The following is a 21,059-nucleotide window of genomic DNA, read 5'->3' on the forward strand; positions in this document are numbered from 1 at the left end:
GCTGTGGGAGTTTATGTAGTGATAAAATGAACAACAATGGGAGTTTGTTAGGGATAGGACAGGGAGGGCGTGGTTTCAAGATTTTGTCAGAAGTAATTTCTAATTGCAGGATGTTTTTTTAATGAGTAGGCACATGTCCTTTTCCTTGATGTAGAGAGCAAAGACAGCATGGGGAAAACCAAGGCCATGGGCACATGTGAAAAACTCCTAGTGCATATAATATTCTCAGTGACAAAATCTGACTGCCTCAAATCCACTGGTATTTTGCTTCTGGGGAACCCATGCTTTGGCTGGGAGCTGGACCTATAACCACAAGGAACTTGAGGTTGTGTGAAACTGTGTGTCACGTATTGAGTGCAGAGTGGACATGACCTGTCATGCTGCAGAGCTCACATACCAAATATTTAAAAGGCAATAGGCTTGATGTGTTGACCAAATGTTGCTGCATAGGCCTTTCTGCCTGCAGCATAGCTTTGATTGTTTAATGCAGTGTTTTATGTGAGAACCCTTGTTTAGCTGAATTTGAGATTTGAGAACTTAAGGAAAACAAGAAATCACAGCGATAGAGTGTGGGTAGGAAAAGACAGTGCTTCTGCATTTTTCTTCAGGGCAAACTGGCAGTGAAGGGGGTCTAAAAGCGTCAGAAGTGTTGAACCTGTTTCAGGTCTTGCTCCTCTGAATTTTTCTCCCATTCAAGGAGCAGTAGTTTTCCTTTTCAAACAGTCTATTTCTCATAACAGCTTTAAAAAATATATGTTTAAAGTTTATGGAAGGCAGTGTGATGAAGATTCACACACAGGTATTTGTGTGGCGTGCAGTAATAAGTTTTAAGTAGTGGATGTGAAAGGTGCTGCTTTTACCTTTGCTTTCTACTTATGTCAGATTTAGGCTTTCCTTGTTGCTGATTTTTTAAAAAATGTTGTTTATTTAACAGGACTTTTCAGTAAAAATGCAATTGTGTAAGGCCATTGAAATATTTTTCGCTGGACAATGAAAAAGTTTTCAGAAGGCTGTTATCCCAGCTGCCATTCTATGGTTTGCCCATGTGAGATTGTCAGTTCTCATGTTCTTTAAACTTCCAGTGGACTTACTAGCCAGAAACTGGTAGAAAGTGACTGTGACCAAAATGGCCTTTTGTGGTGATAGGTTTTGACATGCTGTGGGTTTATTTTGTACTTAGCAGGTTCTTGGTATCATGGGGTGAGAGGAAAGAGGATGTCCCAGTGCAAGAAGAATGCTAGTTCTTAAGCTTGCAGCAGTCAAGTAAGTCATTTCTGTTTTATTCCTCTCCTTTCCAGGTGTGACATCTGTTGTATCACCTTCCGTACTCATCGGGGCTTACTGCGCCATAATGCAGTTATCCACAAGCAGCTTCCCAGAGATCCCATGGGAAAGCCTTTCATTCAGAACAACCCTTCAATTCCAGCAGGCTTCCACGACTTGGGATTCACGGACTTCTCCTGTAGGAAGTTCCCCCGCATTTCTCAGGTACTCTCTCTTGTTAGTAGCTTAAGGTGCCAGCTGCTACAGTGCTGATCTGATAAGGTCATTGAAGGATTCATTCTGCATGTAGAATATTTTGTGGAAGGTACATCACCACAGTTTGTGTAGGCTTTAAGCACTTCATGCCTCTCCCTTTTCTTTTTTCATCTAAAGAATACTGGCACTGGGTAATGTGCCAATAACATTACAGTTATCCACTGTAATGGCTTTTTCACCATTACAGTGGATAACTACCAGTGTAAAGATGTATAAAAATTTTGAAGGAAAACTTGGATTATGTTGGATCCTTGCCCCTTTGAGCATAGCCAAAAAATCCTACATCTGAAATCAACATGGAGTACACATGGTAAAGAAGACATTATTTATTTTAGTTTACTTTAACAAGGATGTAGTTGGGGTATGAAAGTTTTTAATACAAAAAACTTTCATACCCCAACTACAAAAACCTTGCTAACTAAACAGTGACATCTTCAGTGATTCCCTCACAAAACACTCCACGATGTTCCTCATGTAAGGTTTGAGGGACAGTGGATGGGGAAAGACAGGGAGGTGGTCTGTAAATATTCTTCTGAGAGCTATAACCCTTCCTGTTGGGTGATAAGATTCCACCCTCTGTCAAACTTTGCCTATCTTAGTCTGGGTCTGGATGAAGCTGCATTATCTATTAAAAAATCAACAGCACTATCCACCAGGACCATGCTTAGTTTCTGGACTTTTCTTAATCTTCTGGGGTTAAAACATTTATTTCCAACTCTGTTGACTGCAAAGTGGTAGACTTGAAATTTGCTGCTGGACCAGGGGAGCATGTAGGTCTTTCTGTCAGTCTGTTACAGTTTTAGTATAAAACTTAAAAAATCAAAAGAAAGAACTTTTAAAACAAAGTTTATTTCTTTTGTAATTAATGACAGACATTTAAAGTTATTAAGGGATTTGAATGTTGGTATTTTCCTTTTGTAATAATTTTGCTTGCACTGTGAGAGAAGATTTATAAAGTATTTAGAGTCTGTAAAGATCTTGCCAGCCCTCTATGAGTATTTTTCTTGGGAGAATAAATGTAATCAGACTTCCTTAACCAAAAACCACTCTGCTTTAAGCTCTGAGTTTCATTGATCTGCTTTTGGGGGGTTTTATTTTGATTGGCTTACATTGGTTTAGCTTCTTCTATGCCTTTTTTTTTTTCTTTTCTTTTTTTCTTCCTCCTGGTTTCTTTGTAGCAGAGCTAGTCTACTGCCTGGCTTCCTTGCTGTGTAATATGCTGAGGCTCCTGTCCTGTCAATGACACAAGAGAAGTTTCTGGTGGGGAAATTTAGGATGGAAAAGAATTTGAGAGTCTGAATAGCTTTCTGAAGGAGTTTACCTTTATAGAAGGGAACTTGTGAAGGAGTTTACCTTTATAGAAGGGAACTTGTGGAGAATCAGCCTCTAATTCAGAAACACCCCTTAGGAGACTAAAGGCTGTGAAGTGGGAATATCTCCCTTCCAGGTAGGGGAGGGCTGCTCTAAACCTCTTAACTTAGTCAGTGGAAGAGAGAGTGAACTGTTTATGTTTTGCAGCAGCATGTGATGCCTTTCCAGTTTGAGATTCCTACTCTAAATATTTTTGCATGTCTTGCAGGTCTGGTGTGAAACAAATTTGCGAAGGTGCATCAGTGACTTCCATCGATTTATTTGCGAGATGTGTAACAAGGCATTCCCCATGCTTTCAGCACTCAAACTGCACACAGAAACTCACGTGGTGGATCAGGGAAAAGACAAGCACAAGCCACAGTCCACAACCCCACCCAGTGAGAACCCAGACCAGAAAGCCTTCATGGCATCCTTGGGCCTACAGTACACCAAAGACATCAAGCCTGTCAAGCAGGAGGACAATACACAAGACGAGGTCCAAGAAATGCGGCTCAGAGCTCTGAAGAGTAACCTACCTCAGGAACCTGGCAGCACCAGTCTGCTCAGCCTCTCTCCTCTGGAAGCTGCCTCCATGGGAGGGTCATTTTCAGTCCTTCCCCCTACAAAAGAAAACATAAAGCTTCTCTCGCTGCAGCCTTTCCAGAAGGGTTTTATTATCCAGCCTGACAGCAGTATTGTGGTGAAACCCATCTCCAATGAATCTGCCATTGAGCTGGCAGACATTCAGCAGATCTTGAAGATGGCTTCTTCTGCTCCTCCTCAAATCAGTCTTCCTCCACTTTCTAAGGCACCTTCTGTCCCTGTGCAGTCTATTTTTAAGCATATGCCACCACTGAAGCCAAAGCCTTTGGTAACACCCCGAACAGTTGTTGCAACCTCTACACCTCCTCCTCTTATCAGTGCCCAGCAAGCCTCCCCTGGCTGCATCAGCCCAAGTCTCCCACCTCCCCCTCTGAGGCTGATCAAGAACTCTGTGGAGTCTGCCTCCAACTCTCATCTCCCCCAGGCAGGAGCCAAATCAAGCCCTTCCTCACAGTTGCTCCTCCAACCCAAAATAGAGCCTTTAACTCAGCATGAGATGAAGACACAGCTGGAGCAGGACAGCATCATTGAAGCTCTCCTGCCTCTGAGTATGGAAGCCAAGATCAAGCAAGAAGTCACAGAAGGAGACCTCAAAGCCATCATTGCAGGGGCAGCAAACAAGAAGACCCCGACCATGAGGAAAGTTTTGTACCCCTGCCGTTTCTGTGACCAGGTGTTTGCCTTCTCTGGTGTCCTGAGAGCTCACATCCGTTCTCACTTAGGTATTTCCCCGTACCAGTGCAACATCTGCGACTACATCGCGGCTGACAAGGCAGCGCTGATCCGGCACCTGCGGACGCACAGCGGGGAGCGGCCTTACATCTGTAAAATCTGCCACTACCCGTTCACAGTGAAAGCCAATTGTGAGAGGCACCTGCGAAAGAAGCACCTGAAAACAACCAGGAAGGATATCGAGAAGAACATTGAGTATGTCACCAGCAATGCCGCAGAGATGGTGGATGCCTTCTGCTCCCCGGACACGGTGTGCAAGCTGTGTGGAGAGGACCTGAAGCACTACCGGGCCCTGCGCATTCACATGAGGACGCACAGCGGCTGCCAGAAGAAGAAGCCGTTCGAGTGCAAGGAGTGTGGCACGGCCTTTTCGGCCAAGAGGAATTGCATTCACCACATCCTCAAGCAGCACTTGCATGTGCAGGAAAAGGAGATTGAGAATTACATCTTAATGGTGGACTGCAGTGCCCAGGAAAGCCAGACAGACCCTTCTTTATTGGAGGACAGCACTTATATGGACCACAAGCCCATGACGCCTTTCCTGGAGCCACAAAACGGCTTCTTGCTGGGAACATCATCTCACGTTTCCATCAAACGTGAACCTGTGGGCAACTTCCCCATGGATTTTGATGAGCCATTGGATTTCTCTCAGAAGAGCAAAAGCCTGAGTGCTGTGCAGGTGAAGCAGGAGAACCTGTTTGGTTCATCTCTGCCCCTTTATGACTGTTCCATGGAGCCTATCGACCTGTCCATCCCCAAAATCCTGAAGAAGGATAAAGATGATGTCCCCTGTGAAGCCAGGAATCAAGAGCTGGCTGCTTCTGGGAACAGTGATAAAGCCTATAACTGTCTGCAGTGTCCTTTGGTTTTTGGTGCCAACGGGAACTCAGAAACAAACCGGGGTGTCAGACATCCCCAGCCACTGAAAGGTTCATTGCATTTGACTGTCCCGACCATTTCCCCGGCTCTCCCTGGCAATGCTGCCTTGCTGAGACCCCTGAGGCCTAAACCACCACCACCACCTCTCTTGCCAAAGCCTTCAGTAACTAAAGAGCTGCCACCATTGGCTTCCATTGCACAGATCATTTCATCTGTGTCTTCTGCTCCCACTTTGCTGAAAACGGAGCCTGCAGATGCCAGTCCCAAGGCAGTGAGCGGCTCCGCTGGGTGTGACAAATCAGGGAATGCCAAAGCTAAAGTGACAATCGTGACCACCGTTCAGAGAGACTCCAGCCTGCCCAGTGACCTGTCTCAGGCTTGTGATCCAGAGCAGACTCCCGTTGCTGATGCGGGGCTGACTAAGAAAAGAGGTAGAAAGAAAGGAACGAAAAATAAGCCCAAACTTAGCAGTAGTGTGGATCTGGAGTCAAGTGGGGAATTTGCCAGCATAGAGAAGATGTTGGCTACCACAGACACTAACAAATTTAGCCCATTTCTGCAGTCCACTGACAATTTCAAGGAAGAAAGTGGCAGAAATGGAACAAGTGAGGATGAGAAGGAAACTGCCAAGGATAAGCTGCTGAGAGGGAAGAGGAATGCTTATTCAGACTGCCTGCAAAATATCCCCTGTCCTTACTGTCCTCAAGTCTTTCCATGGGCGAGTGCCCTGCAGCGGCACATGCTCAGTCACACAGGTAAGGGTGCTCTGTGCTCACAGTAGGTTGTAGCCCCTGAGGTTGTTCCCCATGGAATGGCCTCTCCATGGAGGAATCTTCCTTTGTCTGCTGTCTGAATTGTGTTCTCCTTTATTATTTTGCTAATCCCTAGCTGTTGCTGTTGAACAGTGGTAGTGGTAGACTTTTCAGAAATAGAATAATCTCTTTTTCTTTGAGTATCAGAGGGTAAATAAAACCGTTAATACTCATTTGATTTCAGTGGAATAATTTAGTGTAGCTGGAAAGAGGCTCAGGTTTCAGTTGTTTTGCTATTATTGTCTTGTCTTGAAGGGGAACATGTGTGTTAAATATTTAATTGTGCCTTACGTGGTTTATTTGTCTGCTTCTGATGGCTGTTTGTTGGCATCAGTAATGATAAAAAAGATCTCTAAAAATGAGAGACAATAAGTGTAGAACTGGGCAGGAAAATAATATAGTGCTTAGCATTTTTTTTTTCTTGTGGTGGCTTTTATTTAACAGATCAAAGGAGGATGTGAGAAATGGCTCATCCTCAGCATTACGTAATAGCTTGCCTCTAGGAAAAGTTTCTCCTCAGTGATAGACAACTTAAGGTGGGCACATGCCCGGAGGTGTGGAGATGTGTATGGAATCTCTAGCATTGTGCTGCTGTGTAAGTAACCTCAGACCTGGTGTAAACAAAAGGAGGAATTGGGTAGGGAGATTTATTCTAGGTCTGGGGTTATTTTTTGTTCTTCACTATAAAGGAAATACTGTATTGAATGCTGTGCAGATTTGAAGTTCCCTCATTCTTCCACCCACACTGTAATAAAGTAATTAGTAGATTCTCATCCTGCTCTGGAGGGAGAGGGCAAAGCTCTGCTTGCTGTTGCGCCCTTCAAAATCAGTCACAGTTGTTGATATTATTTACTTCCTTATGCATCTCAGCTCCTGGCATAAAGACTAAAAATCAGGGATTTTTATAAGAAGCATAGGGGATTTGAGTATGGCCTTAGAAAAGTTAGCCTTTTTTTGGGGTGGTTTTGTGGGGTTTTTTTTTGGTTTTTTTTTGGGTTTTTTTTGTTTTTTGTTTTTTTTTTTTTTTGTTGGGTTTTTTTGTTTTTTGGGTTTTTTTGGGTTTTTTTTTTTGGTGGGTTTATTTTTTGTTTGTTTGTTTTCCTTTGTTTTGTTTTTTTGGCGGGGTGGGGGTTAAGAAAATGAGGTTTCCTGAAATGACTGATGCATGTCTGTGCTAAAGAGGGAAACCTGAAGAGGTAAAAGAGGTTAGCTAAAGGGTTTAAAGGGAATCTGAGCTGTGGAGCAGTCCCTATTACAGTTTGCTTTGGGTGACACGAGGACATAACTTGAAAGGTATCAGTGCAACAGTGAGGCTATTGTTTTCAGGTCCACAGAGACCAAATTATTTCATCTTATTAAGCATACAGTTTACTTTGTGGTGAAGGAGAACGCTTTACTCATATCTCAATTGTTTTCCAACACCCTGGTCTCCAGAAAAAATACATAGTTACTGAAGAACTGTTCATGAGACAGAAGACAATGGAGAGACTTTTCCCAGACTAAGAGGTTTGACCTGCTTATTGATGGCAGACTTCCAAGGTAGCAGCACTGGTGTAAACCCTTAATGAAGACAGGAAAATTCACTCAGCCATGAATTACACTGGTAAAACTTGTCTCCCTTACGACCACCAGGCTTGGAAGGAGGCACTGTCCTTTTAGAAAGCCTGCTGGAATCCCCACAAGGAGAGCAGGCAACTGTGGCCATAAAAGGACTAAATCCTCGCTACAGATACAGGATTTTTGGTGATACTACAGCAGTGGCATAATCACATTCCAGTTGGTGTTCTCTGGCACTGATAATACTGAACTCTTTTCTGATCATCATCTTGGTGTTGAGAGGGACTTGTTGCTGGAGGACCACCCCACAGCAAGCTTTGGCTGGCCTTGGGGCATCTGCCTTCAGATGGCATGAGTGTTTTCTTTCTAAACTGGTGATTTCCAGCAGCTCCCCTGTGGCAGCAGTGTCCATGAGGCCTGCTGGAGGGGAGGGGGAAAGCTAAGCTGGGAAGGTGGAGGAAATTCAGGCCAGGGATGTGGAGCCAAAGCAAGCCTGAGGATGCATTCAGGTGGAGCAAGCCCTGCATTTTTGTGGTGGGTGTCAGGTGCTGGTGGCATGCAGGGAGTTTGGCAGCTCTGTGGTAGATGCAGCAGTTTGTTGGCTTTATCTTCTGGATGGGCAAACTGGTTTTCTTGTGGAGAAATCGACAGTGTTCTAGTACAGCACAGTGTTCCTATCCCCACCTATTGCACAGGCAGATAGCTCTGTTTTTTAAACTGAGTTAAGGAAAAAAATTATTTGCTAATCTTTGTAAAGAGAAAAAGTGAACTGTTATTGTGTGTGTTTGATGGCTGCTCCCTGACCTGGGTAGAGAAAGGCTGAACAGGCTGATGTGAATGGGATAGATGAGATTCCTGGTGATCTGCTTCCAAACTGCATCTGTTGGATATGTGATCCATAGACAATCACAGCAGGCAACCTAACTGTTTAACACTGCTATCAAAAAACCCCCAAAAACCCAAAGCAGTTGTTTGAGCTAAAAAGCAGCACCTAGCTCTTCTGTGTCTGTTTGTAGGAAAGTTGTTATTGAGGTAATTCGTGTAAGTGGTCTAAGTTAGGATGAGGAAAAGGTATATAATTCTGAGCATTTAAGTGCAATCTGTATATTATGAGTTTTGAATTGCTATATCCATACAGACATAAGAAGGTTTTTGCAAGTCTGTCATTCATGTTCAATAACATTTCAACACAGAGGCCACCTTCCATGTAGTGTCAAGGTCTTATTTCCCTTTTGTAAAAGTGCAAAAATGCGCATGGTAGCAGTGACCCACATCCCTCATGCAACCAGAAGTGTCTCTTGTGGAAGCTTTTGCCCTGCTTATCCTTGCCTTAACACCACTGTATGTTTGGGGTTTTTTTACATTCAAAAACATTTCCATGAAAAGCATACACCTTCCTCAGTGGTTTTTTATTGTAATGGTGAGCTCACAAGTGGAACACTGGGAATTTGGCACAGCTTGGTTTTATACAGTGCCTAACACAGTAGCTGTGTTTTGTTTGAACATGCTTGAACACTTGCTTTTAATACTTTCTTTCTTTTGATGTCTTTAATGTATAATTTACTTTTCTATGTTCAACACAGTTTGCTGCTTTTTTTTTTTCTCTTCCCTGCTGCTCTTGACTTCTTAAATTCTCAGAATCGTGACTAAGATGTGCCCTGCAGGTGATGCAGTTGGTTCTGCTCCTTTTTACAGGATGTGGATCAGACTAGGTTCAGTATAACATTACAGTAATGGTGGTTTTTAACCACCCGTTTGTTATAGATAACCTAATCTGTTTGCAGAGAATCACTTGAGAATATTTTCAGAGGGTTACTGGCAGATCTTACTTGGCCCAAGATTAAATTTTGTAAAAATTGAGATTTAATAGCAGAGAGGATTTTTGGTTTTGCTTTGTTTTGCTGCTACAACAGGAACAAACTGTGCAAGGAAATATCTATAAACAAAATAAAGGAATAAATAAATAGAAAACTCTTACATCTAGCCCATGAACTTGAATGATTCCTGTTGATTGGAGTCACCAAGAAAAAGAACTTTGAGGCATTTTTATTCTTTGCTTGTATGATTTAAGTCAAAGTAAAATTGTAAACATCTTTACTTTGCAACATTTGTAGTTACCATGGTGAATAACGTGTTTCTGCTAGGACAGCAGTGGCAGGAGATATCTTGAGGACTGATCTTGCATACTTTGATTAGTCAGGTGACCCTTTATACTGAAAAAGACACTCTTCAAATGACTGGCTACTATGAAATGTCCAGACTAGGCTAGTAGTGCTGTGCTGCTAACCAAAATTTACAGTCAGTCCCAAGTCAGTATTTAGGCACAGATGCGCTTTAATACAGGCCATGACTATTCATATGGAAAAATTTAATAAAAAAATCAAGTCACATTGACTTTTTAGGTTATCTTCCAGTGAATAAGTGCATTTTATCAGAAGAGCAGTTGCCTTTAAGGGACAAATACAGAAGGCAGAGAAAACTGCTGTTTTTGAATGTTCTGGTTTTGTGCCTTTAAAGGTGACATTTTTGGAAAGCATTGCAACTTCAGGTGGGAGGATTGGAGTTTGCACAGTAAGTGGAGTTTTTGTTTGGGTTTTGAGACCCCCAGCTAGGACATCTGTGTGGAAAGAAGTATATTTTATCTGTTGCAAATATTGGTCTGCATGACAAATATTTGATTGATACAAACATTTTAAAGGCTAAAAATATGAGAAAATTGTGACCTGAGATGCAGGTTGAGTTTCAAGTAATTAATCCTCAGCTAATCCTGTCATTGCATGCTTGAAAAGAAATGTGGAAAGGAATTGGGCTACCATGAAGCAAAAGGATTTCTGCTTGACTTTGAAGTTTCGTATTTGCATTGTGAATGAAGCCAGATAGAAGTGCAAAAAACAGTGATATTTGTAGCCATAAATTTATGGGTGAATTAGCAGGCATCTAAAAGGAAAGAGTGACTTGAAAGCTTACAAAAAAGCAGTACCATGATACAGCGAAAAAGTTGTGTTGATACTGGAAGAAAGTGAAGAGAAAGAAACAGCTCCTGAGATGTCTGCAAGATGCAGGGAATCCCTGGTACAGGTTGAGATGTTAACTAAAACAGAACCAGCTTTCAGAAGATGAAAGTGAGAGAGATACCCACAATGTTGTGTCAAAGAGGCTGCTGGCTGTGGCAGGGGGTGGGTGGTGTGCCTGTGTTTTCAGAGGTTTTGGGTGTGAGGTGTAAGGTGTGACAGGAGCTGATCTCTTTTTACAAGTAACTATCCTCTCAATTTCTTTCTTCATCACAAAGATATCTTGCAAGATTGCCTTCCTCATTGCACTGCATGAACGTGGCTTTTCTTTCAACTTTTCCTGTGTTTAGTCCCCTCCCTGTTCTAGTCATTTAAATGAATTACAGACATGAAAAATTTTCTCTTAAGAGAAAATAATTTACTGCTCATTCAACATATGGGTCTTGATTCCACTGAAGTCAGTGGAGAGATGCCCTGTGGCTTTGATGGAAATTTTATCCAATTCACATAGGTGATAGGCATTTCCAGAGAGAGCCTGCTATTGAGGAGCTTGCAGTCAGGATGTTGTGGTTGGTCACCAAGTAGTAACAGAGGCAAAGGATAAAAAACCAAGGAAGTTTCTTATTACACACCAGGGGGATATTCATACATTTTATCTTGTGTCAGACCAGAAGCCCTTCCCCTCTAAGATATGTGTCATTTCTACCAAATCTAGCAGAATTTCCACAAACCTGGAGTTGCCAGCTGCTACCTGAGAACAAATGTGTTTATCCCCCAGCCCAAGGAAGAGGAGGTTGCATCTCACAGTGGCACACACAGTTTTTTCCCTGCTATTCAGAACACCAAGGCCAAGTTGTAATTGGTTGGGCTGAACGCTGCAGACAAGCAAAGCATTAGAATGTGAGAAGTGCCCTTCCACATTGGAGCAGTGGTACTCCTGTCTCCACTGGTAGCAGGAGGATGTGCTCTTTAGTGTGAGCATGCAGACACAGCAACTTCCTCTGGCCTGTTGCTCTTAAAGCTCTATCAGCATCCACAACTGCTTCCTTGGGGTTGTGTGTTTGAGGGCACATCCCTGCCCACTCCCTTTACAACCTGTTTGTGGAGTGCTGTCTGCAGGTCCTTCCAGCTGTCTTCTCAACCTGCTGATGCAGTCTGGTTTAAATTTGGCTGCTGCTGCAGGAATGATCCTGGAGAGACATCAGCAATGGTTTCGAGTCCTCCTGCCTGGATGTACCTGCCAGTACTATATTCAGCATCACATAGGCATGGTTTAGATTGTTTAACCTTGTGTTAATCTGCGTTGAAGCTCACCTACCATCATACTGCCCCCTCTGTCTTGTCAGTAGTGAAAGAGGTTGGCTGTCAGACCATGCAAGGCTCTGTTGCAGGCAGGTGAGTGGCATTTAGCCAGAAAGGAGGAGCTGACACAAAACCAAGGGTGGGCACAGTCACTCCGGGTTTACCGTGCTGACCAAATGGGATGGGTGCAGGAAGGAAGCTCAGCAGATGGTGGTACATGTCCCTTGCCTGAAAACTGCTTGCACAAGGGAGCTGTTGCTGTGAGTTATTCACACCTCCAGTACAGACAGTGTCACTTTGTGTCACTTTGAGTTGGTTTCATGGGAGAATTGTTGGAAGTAACAAACTTAAAAGCAGCAAGAAGTTGGCTCTGTCCGGGTAGTTAAGATTACAAATGAGTTATTACTCTCAACCCTAGGGTAGCTGCTGATCAGATTGCACAGTGTGCCCAGGATTTTGCTCTTACATCTCCATGCACCAGTTTGTTTGGGAAAGTCTGCTGTCTTGCCAGCCTCTCTCATCCTTTCTGCTTCTTTTAATACAGCAGGTTGTCTTGCAGTGATTCAAATGTGGTAATACAGGTCTCAGTACTAGTCTGGCTTTGCAATCTGCCATGCTGGGGACCTGTTACGACATGGTTTGATCTTGCCTATCATGAAGAGACTAAGTTGCCTCGTTACCATGTTCACAGCCTGTAACTTCAGAGGGCTGTAGCACAGTGTCTGCGGTGCCACGTGGGCCCATCCTGCCTATGCAGACAACAGATGGCTACAGCATGAGAGAGGAAGACTCATGTTATGACATGATCTCCTCTGAGAACAAGAGTCTGCAGGAAGGGCTCTGAAAGTGCTCACCTCTGACAGTTTTCCTGGCAGAATAAAAACTTAAATGTCCTCCTTGAGTCGATTGAAGACTTTCTTTATAGTCAGAGGGGTCCTAAAGCAGCTCAGCTGTTCAGTGGTGTGAGGAGGCAAGCATTTCTAAAGCCTCTCAGACGAGCACTGGTGCAGCACGTAGGGTGGGTAGGACACGGGTGCAAGGTAGATGTTCTCAGCAGCCGGCGCCGGGCTGGTCAGGGTGGTTCGACCTGCCCCCGGCAGACAGAGCCTTGGGCCATGGTTGGATAACACAAAGTGCTTATTGGCAGTACTGGCTCGACCTGTTCCCAACTGTTCATCCCTGCAGCTGTAGCTGACCCAGCTGCCCAAAAAAATTAAAAGGGCAAGGGGAGGGACTGGTAGTCATGAGATCAGTTCCCGGATCTGGCTGGCAGTACAGCCCTAAAGGAGCACACTGATGCAGCTGAGGTGTGGAGCTAGCATCATCTTCTGGGAGGCACTGGGGGTAGATGCTGTTGAAATTGGCTTTGTTGTCAGTGCTTTGTGTCGTCCAATAGCAGCTTTAGGCATCAAGGAGGGAGCCCAGATCCGATAGTGCACACAGTTATAGTTACCACCACATGCACTTTATAGCACAGCTTAGCGTTTATAAGTGGCTTCACCAAGCGGTGGTTAATCTCTGTTCAGAATCATTCTACAGCTTTGGACTTGTGGTCTCCCTCCATTGTCAAAAAAATTGGATTTCCAAGTCCGAGGAAGTAAACTAAGAATTTGAAACTGTGGCTAAGTTTAAAATGAGTTGGTTTCTTTTGGTGCTGGCTATAAAAGGTGGGTAAGCAGCATGCTCAGGGCTCACGTGCAGAGTCCTTGTGAGGGCTGTCCTTGGAAGTGAGTGGTCATCTGGATTTCACTGTATGCCAGAAGGAAAGGGAATGAAGGGAGATGCTTGGATGGTGTTTGGTCAGCCATAAATGAAGGAAAGCTTTAGGGAGAGGTGTAAGACAGGAAGTGCAATTCAATAGAGTGTCAGTGGGAACAAGTTTATAGAGGGTTTCTTTTGGTCTTGTTTTAAACCAAAACAAAAACAGGATGGTGGTTTTAGAACAGGATTCAGAGATGAGGAGGCTGTGTAAGTGATGGGGCTTGCTCATATCCTTGCTACATAGGGAGGAAGGGAATGGTCTGAAGTGCCTGAAGCAAAGTGAGGACATTTCCCCCAGCTCACAGCAGTGAGACCAGCGGAGAGCTGTCCTGGCAGAGAGGCATACAGGGAAAATGTGGAGCAGCTTAATTCATTGCCCACTTTCGTCATGTTAAAGCAGCCCTGCCTTTGTCTCCTTAGAGCTGTCTTAATGCTCCCTTCTTGCAACAAAATACAGTTGACAGAGATGTGGGATAGGAATGGGGTAAGGGATTATCTCTTACATAATGGAGAAAGAGAACTTAATAAGGAAAGATCCCTTTTGTAAAGAGACTTGCCCCTAATGTGACAGGGTCGAACACAACTCCTCTGTGTTAACTAGACCAATATTTACAAAGTATACTCAACAGTGAATTTTCTGATTAGCATTTAGCAGAATTCATCTTTGCTCTAGATATCTGCCACGCTGTGATCCCTCCAGAAATCATGTGAGCCCTGGGTATAGTGGGGGACTTTTTCCAAACTGTTCTAGCTGTCTGTACCTCTGAACTACATTTGTGGGTATTTCTTAGAGGACAAAGGGCTTGAAATCGTGTTTTCAGTGTCAGGCAAAGTTTAACAGCTGCTCTAGAGCCAGAGCTCAGGGTATAAAGCAAGAGTCATTTGCTGCTGGGGTTGGCCCGAGTGCTAGAGCTGTTGTGTGAAGATACTGAGGAGATGGTGTATAGCCTGCTGGCTGTATTGTCAGCTCTACAGCAAAATGCCTTTCTGCTGAATGGTGCAATCCATCGTAAGCTCAAAGGGTGGGTTTTGCCCCTGCTCCCTTAAATGTAGATTCCCCCATGGTAGGTGCAGTCAGAGCTAGTCCTGAAAACTTTTCTTCATTACTTCAGCTACTCTGTTGAAGGTACTGGGGAGTCATACTGTGTGTTAAAAACAGAAAGTGGTTTTTTTCCCCAGAATTGTTTTTCTTTTTCCCCAGACATATTCGGTTCCATTTACTGTAAATAGTCCTTTTCTAGCTTGAATATTTTCATTTCAGAAGGCTTGAAGACACAGCCGAAGCTCTCTCAACTGTGTGAGGGATGATTAAATATTTGATTTGAGTGTGTGCAAGTGATATAGTGAAGGTGGCTGAATTTTATTATTTAGAATGTTTACAATAAAAATGGACGAAGATAAAAACCCAAAATTTTTCAAGTGGGATCTCTGGGTTTAAAAGATGTTCTCCAGTTCATGGGTGGAAGTAGAAGCAGCATTGTGTGAGTCCAAAAAATCCCAAATTTACTAGAACTGCTACCACCTAGTGGTGGCTGCCTCTATTGTAAAATATAAAACAAGCTGGGGTTATTTCAGTTAATGTAAGGAAGATAGTAAATCATCAGCTCATCTGACTGATAATGCCAACTGCTTGTACCACATCCATTTCCAGTGGTCTGTTTGCTCCACTTTTGGGGATTATTTATGTGATGGGTTTTCTAACTCTTCTCTTGGGATGTTAGGAGTGTTTGTCAATAAACACTTGCTTTAGCACCAAAATGTTTTTCATTACATCCTGTTTTCTCTACTAACTCTGTAGCATCTCAAGCTCTACTATCTATTCCACCATAGTTCCAGGAAAAAATAAAACCATGTGTAAAAAGAATCATGCCACCAAGCTTCCCACCTTGATCTGTATCTCCTCTTTCATCTGAAATTTTTCACATTTGATGTCCTTCTTCATAATTTGGTTTGCATATGTAGAAAAGCAGTTCCCTCCTCTTTCTTGCCACCAATAAAAGATGAAGTGGATTCTTCTGACTGGGCTGACAAAAGACTGCAACTTGATTCATAAATAGACTTCAGCAAAACAGTCTTTCCTTTCCTCAGTTTGAAGGAAAAATTATTTTGGCTACCTTTATCTAGTGGTTTCTTCCATGCAAGCAGAAAAGTTTTTGGATTCCCAGATGAAGTCCTTGAGGTTTAGCTTATGAATACATCTCATGAGAAGTTCTTTTTTTCCCAGGAGCTGATGAGGCAGCAGCTGAGTTACCAGTGGTTTTTTGTTGCCTTCTTCCCTATGTCCTTACTTCCTTGATCTTCTCCTCTTTCTCCCTTACCCTGCACATCTTTTTTGACTCTGGTGTCAGAATTGAGATCTTCAGATAGTATCATGTCACCTTCTTCTCTTCATTTTGGGGGAGTGACACACTGGTTGCACATGACAAGGTAACGTGCTGCTCCCATGGTTGCTGAAGAAGTGGCAGTGGGTGGGAGCCTTGAGAAGTGGATTTTTCCACTCTCGTCCTCTTGATTCACCAAGTGTAAATTCTGTGGGATAACAAATGGACTGGAAAGCATTTTACAGCCTTAGTAAGTGAAAAATGGGAAAGAGGCAAAAGAAACAGCAGGCCTTTCCTGTGCATCCTGTTTCTTTCACTGCCTGGAATCGAGTGACTGCTCTGCAACATAAATCATCCAAATTCTGGAGATGGGAATTATCCATGTGAAAGGAGCTCTGTCTTGTTGGAGGGATGTTTGCCCAGATCTGAAGGTTCAGTCAAAATCCTCCTTGTGTAAGATACAAGCCTGCTGGAGCTGTATGGCCATCAGGGTTTCTGTTGCTGCAGTGGGCATGTCAGAAGGAAGAAAACAGTAGTGCAGGCCAGGTCTAACCTCTGCTGGAGTGAATGCAGCAGCTGCCAGTGAAAGACTACCCTTGAAGCCATGCCTTGCACTGCAGAAGTCCCACACTGGACCTGGCTCAGTTGTCTTCACAACCATTCACATCTTCACAGCTCCCCTGCTGCTATTCCAGTTTATCAGAAGCAGAACTGGGCTCCTTCTCACCCGTCCCCAAATAACCAGGATTTGTGCAAAGCAGCTCACTTTTTCTCCAGCTGCAGAACCAACTGCACGGGTTGGAGATAACCACAGAGCAGCTCAGCTGGTCAGGAACTGCTGCTTTACGTGAGGTGCACGCTTGAAGTTTCCTAAGGGGCCTGTGAGACTCCTTCTTGACATGAAAAAGAGCAGCTCTGGTTTGTGTAGGGGAGGAGGAAGAGCACTCCCCTAAGCATGTAGAAGTGTCAGCATATCCCTGGCTATGTCACCACCTGAGTTTTGAATGTCCCTTCAGGGCTGCCAGGCCCACAGGAGCTTCAGAAGAGAAGGCCTGTGTACATTTGTGTTCCCAGGGTTTGGAGTGGGCTTTGCCCTTTGTGAAGGCACATTGTTTAAACTTAAGAGTTTGTTTTTCTTGATGTAGAGCTCATGTGTTTGCCTGTGCCAGTACATCACTTACCTGTGGACCACCTAAACCTTGAAGTGTTTTTCTCTTGTGCACAGGAAAATGTAGTTGCAGGCTACACGTACAAGAACAGAATAACAGCTGGGAAGAGGCCCAGGGCACAGAGGAGAGGAAAGAAGGAGATAGAGTTCAAGTACAATTCACTAAAGAATCAGTATACTGTAAGAAAAATAATATATTTTTCCAAATACTAGAAGCAGAAGAAAAAGCTATGGAAAAATTGGAAAATCATGAATGATATATGACATTGAATGTTGAAATTGGGACTTCTGTATTGAGAGTTTTAAGACACAATGGTTTTGGCTTGCTCTTACCTTGAGTGCCACCCATGAATATTCTCCTCACTCACTTTGCTTCTGATATTTGTTTCATGTTGAAAAACAGGACAAGTCTCCCCCTGCATCCACTGTTTTCTGTTTGGTCAATAAAGAGTTACAGAACATCTCTATGGGTACGATTAAGAGGAGCTTTTTCCCATCTTGGTTTCCTTGTGCTCTTCACTCATCTCCATCCTAACAGAGCTCACGTGGCTTCCTGCCCCTCTCCCTAATGAACCCCCTCTGTGCTGTTGCTGGCAGCCTTTCTTCAGCCTAACACACATCCCATCAGGGGAGCATTTCCTGACCCCACAGGGGATGTGACAGGGCAGCCCACGTCTGCTTTCAGATGTCCCCATCCTCACATTCTGTGGCCTTACACACAGATTAGGGCTTGCTTGCGTGTTCTAACGGGCAAATAATTAGATGAGCAATGAACTTTGTGTAATCCACTGTCTGTGTAAACAGATCTGTTCTGATTAAAAGGTGAGATTACTTTTTGTGATAGGTCACTTCTCCCCCTTAAACTCCCCCAAGAAAAAGCATATCAAGAATTGCACACTATTAAGTGATCATTTGCTATTACCAGAAACACTACTACATTTTGACATTTGTTTAATGGCCATTTATTATCACTAGTGAGGGGAGATGGGACCAGTGTAAATTGTGTTGCAAGACTACATTCAAACTAATAAGTGCCTGAGAACCATCTTCTTATCTTCTGTTTTTACTCCTTGCTTAGGGAAAAAGCCTGTAATAGGAAATCTGGGCAGTTTGCAGACAAGCACATGTTGTACTGTGTCAAACAGAGAGCTTGCACTGCTCTCCTGGAGTTTCTAAATCCCTGTAGTTACTCAGCACCTATCGCTCTTGCAGATGAATGTTGAAATGCCGGGTGGGTTGTGGGCTCCCTTTGCTGCTTGTTGTCAATAAGCAGGAGGCGGGGTGGAGGACTTGAAGTTTCAGCTTTCAGAAAGCGCCACTTGCGAACTTCGTGTCCTGGAACAATTCCTGGGAAGTGGCACTGGGGATGCAGTTACATCAGCAGCAGCTGTGGCCTTCAGAGCCAGACCAGCTTATTTCCTATTTACTAATACACTATTTGTGTGGAGCTTGGAAGGAGTGCAGCTCCAGCCCTCTGTTCTCCTTAAGCACCTTACCTGTTTCAGTTTTTTGGGCATATGTTACATCTTCAGCAACATTAATACTGCAGGGAGGTAAGTAAGCGGAGGACACCATTAAGGACCACATCTTAGCTAATTTTTGTCTTCTTGTGAGATAATTGTGAAACAGCAAAGCCTGTTACTGTCCCCTGGCTTTATGTTTTGATTCCAAGTGGCATATCAGAGACTCGGGTGTGGACAAACTTCCACATCTTCCACTTTCATAGTGTAGACCCAGTTTTTTTAGCCAACTTTTGTTCCTGTCTGCACTAAGTATTCACATTTAGTTGTACCAGGTAGTTGTATGAGGCCGTTACATTTCCTTGGAAGAACATTTCTTGCTACACAAAAATTAGTTTGATAAATATGTGGATTGTGTATTATTTCAATCTGTTCATGTTTTTCATACACAAGTTTATTAGTAATACATCCATGTGTCTATGGTCAATTTGTGACAGTGACCTCAGCTCTTCTTCGGTGTTTCAGCATATTGTGTTCTCTGGTTAAAAGTGATTACATTAAAAATTATTGCAGGAAGCTGCTGATTGTGAGTCTGTTTTGGAAAAGAAAGCATTTTGTAAAAGAGTTTGTATCATCTTGTTAATTGGGTTCTGTGGTATTTTGATCTCTTTTCAGCTGTAAGTTACTGGCCTAGGTCACAGACAAGAGAAACAGATGTTGGGATGCTTGATCAGAAGCAATGCTCTTGGGTCCATGTGCAGGCTCACTGGTGGTAGTTGGGAATCATCAGGGAACATCCTACTGAGAGTTTCTCTGTGTTTCTTTGCAGAGAGCCAGGCGGATGCAGAGACACTAGCTGCAGGAAACAAAGCCTTGAACCTGAGCTGTGGCGAGAAGGAGCAGTCAGAGGAAATGACAGAGCCACCAGAGAGTGAGCGCGGCCCCAAGGAGGAGCAGAAGGCCGATTCCCTTCTGGCAGAAGAGGATGCTGAAGAAAAAGTGGATGGATATGAAGAGGGCCCTGAGGAAGATTCTGTAAGTAACAAAAGTCTTGACCTCAATTTTGCCAGCAAATTAATGGACTTCAAGCTGGCAGAGAGTGACCAGAGTGCAGGCAGCAGTTCTCAGACTGAAAGGAAACATGCCTGTGACATTTGTGGCAAAACCTTCAAGTTTGCTGGCACTCTTAGCCGTCACAAAAAGGCCCACATTCGTGAGGACAGAAAGGATGAAAGGAGCAGTGAGGATGAAAGCAAAAGCATTCAGGATGATGCAGGAGCTCCCTCGATGCAGGACTCTGGTCTTGAGCAGGAAGAGTCTCCGCTGGACTTGAAGGTAGTGGAGTCTCCTGTGGACTTTGAGGCAACAGGAAAGGAGAATGAAGAGAGCGAAAGCGTCTCTGAGGGGGAAGGCACAAAGTCCACTGAGAAGAGCAGTGATGACAAACCAAAGACTGATGGGGCTAAGAGTACTGCAAAAGCAGACAAAAGAAAGAAAGTCTGTACTGTGTGCAACAAGCGTTTCTGGTCTCTGCAAGATCTGACGCGACATATGCGGTCTCATACAGGTAAGAGGAGGCTTGAGGGCAGAACAGACCATGAGGTGCCCCACCAGACTGAGGTATCTGCTCTGGAGGTGCCCAGTTGCTGCTGGCACTTGAGGTTGAAGACACTGCTTTTAGTCCTAAAGGTATCTGCAAGGTGTCTTCTCTGCCCCAGTCCCCCATGCTGCATAAAAAGCCTATGGAAGGAGCAAGAATTGCAGCCACTGCCTTATTTTCAACTCCCAAACTGTTTTTCCCCATGATTGCTTGCAGAGTTCAGAGGTGAGGGCATGTGTGGAGATCCCTGGGCAGCTTCTGACTCCCTTCTTGCCATGTGTGTGTGGCTTTACTTCTTCCCAATATTTTGACCAGCAGTGGAGAAACTGTATCATGAGACTTCACCTCTGAGTCAAAGTTTAGAGAGAGAGAGAAAGAGTCTGGTCTCATCTGATGATCTGAGGCTAATATGGATAACATGCTGGTGATGTGTGTGACCTGCTGCTTGGGTGGAAGGCAGAGATGCAGTGGGCAGGGAAGGTGGAACACAAGTAGTGAAACACTTGCCCAGTGACTTCACTGGGCAGTGGGATTGCTTTATGTGATAGGCAGATTGCAGCAGTGCCTTGCAAATGACGTGAAGCCATGAACCAGCTCAAAGGTGAATTAATCATTCATTCTTATTAATTATGTATTTTACCTGCCAGCAAGGTGCTCCGACATGGGAAAACTGGTCCATTTTGACATTTTATGTCTTTTGAAGGTTCTCTCTGCTGAAGACAAGATCTTCACCATTGACAAAATATTTGTGTTGTAATTGACAGTGATTTTTAGAAAACTACACCAAAGAGTAATGCCTGAATAGGTTCAATCCTTCTAAATCATAAATATTCACCTATTGAGTGCAAAACTGACCTGTTTTCTTCTGCCACTGAGCCACAAGTGAAATGTGACAGGTCTCATTCTAGTGCCTATTTTCATACAAGTGCAGAAGCTTCAGGGAAATGCTGATATCTAAAGTACT

The 21,059-nt window shown here is 43.8% G+C and overlaps 1 protein-coding gene across 9 annotated transcripts in view; it reads left to right on the forward strand.

Annotated features, from left to right (window-relative positions):
• Positions 1-21,059, forward strand: part of RREB1 (ras responsive element binding protein 1) — a 122,016-nt gene that overhangs the window by 96,488 nt on the left and 4,469 nt on the right. For 8 of the 9 annotated variants that reach the window (XM_039712020.1, XM_039712021.1, XM_039712019.1 and 5 more), the window contains 3 exons: positions 1,299-1,488; positions 3,119-5,858; positions 19,325-20,062. In XM_039712020.1, coding sequence (XP_039567954.1) covers positions 1,299-1,488; positions 3,119-5,858; positions 19,325-20,062 — 3,668 coding nt within the window. The remainder of the gene's footprint in view (positions 1-1,298; positions 1,489-3,118; positions 5,859-19,324; positions 20,063-21,059) is intronic. The other variant, XM_039712027.1, reaches the window with a different exon arrangement.

The sequence above is a fragment of the Passer montanus genome, unplaced genomic scaffold (assembly GCF_014805655.1).
Source record: "Passer montanus isolate IOZ18808 unplaced genomic scaffold, ASM1480565v1 scaffold26, whole genome shotgun sequence".
In the NCBI taxonomy this organism is placed as follows: domain Eukaryota; kingdom Metazoa; phylum Chordata; class Aves; order Passeriformes; family Passeridae; genus Passer; species Passer montanus.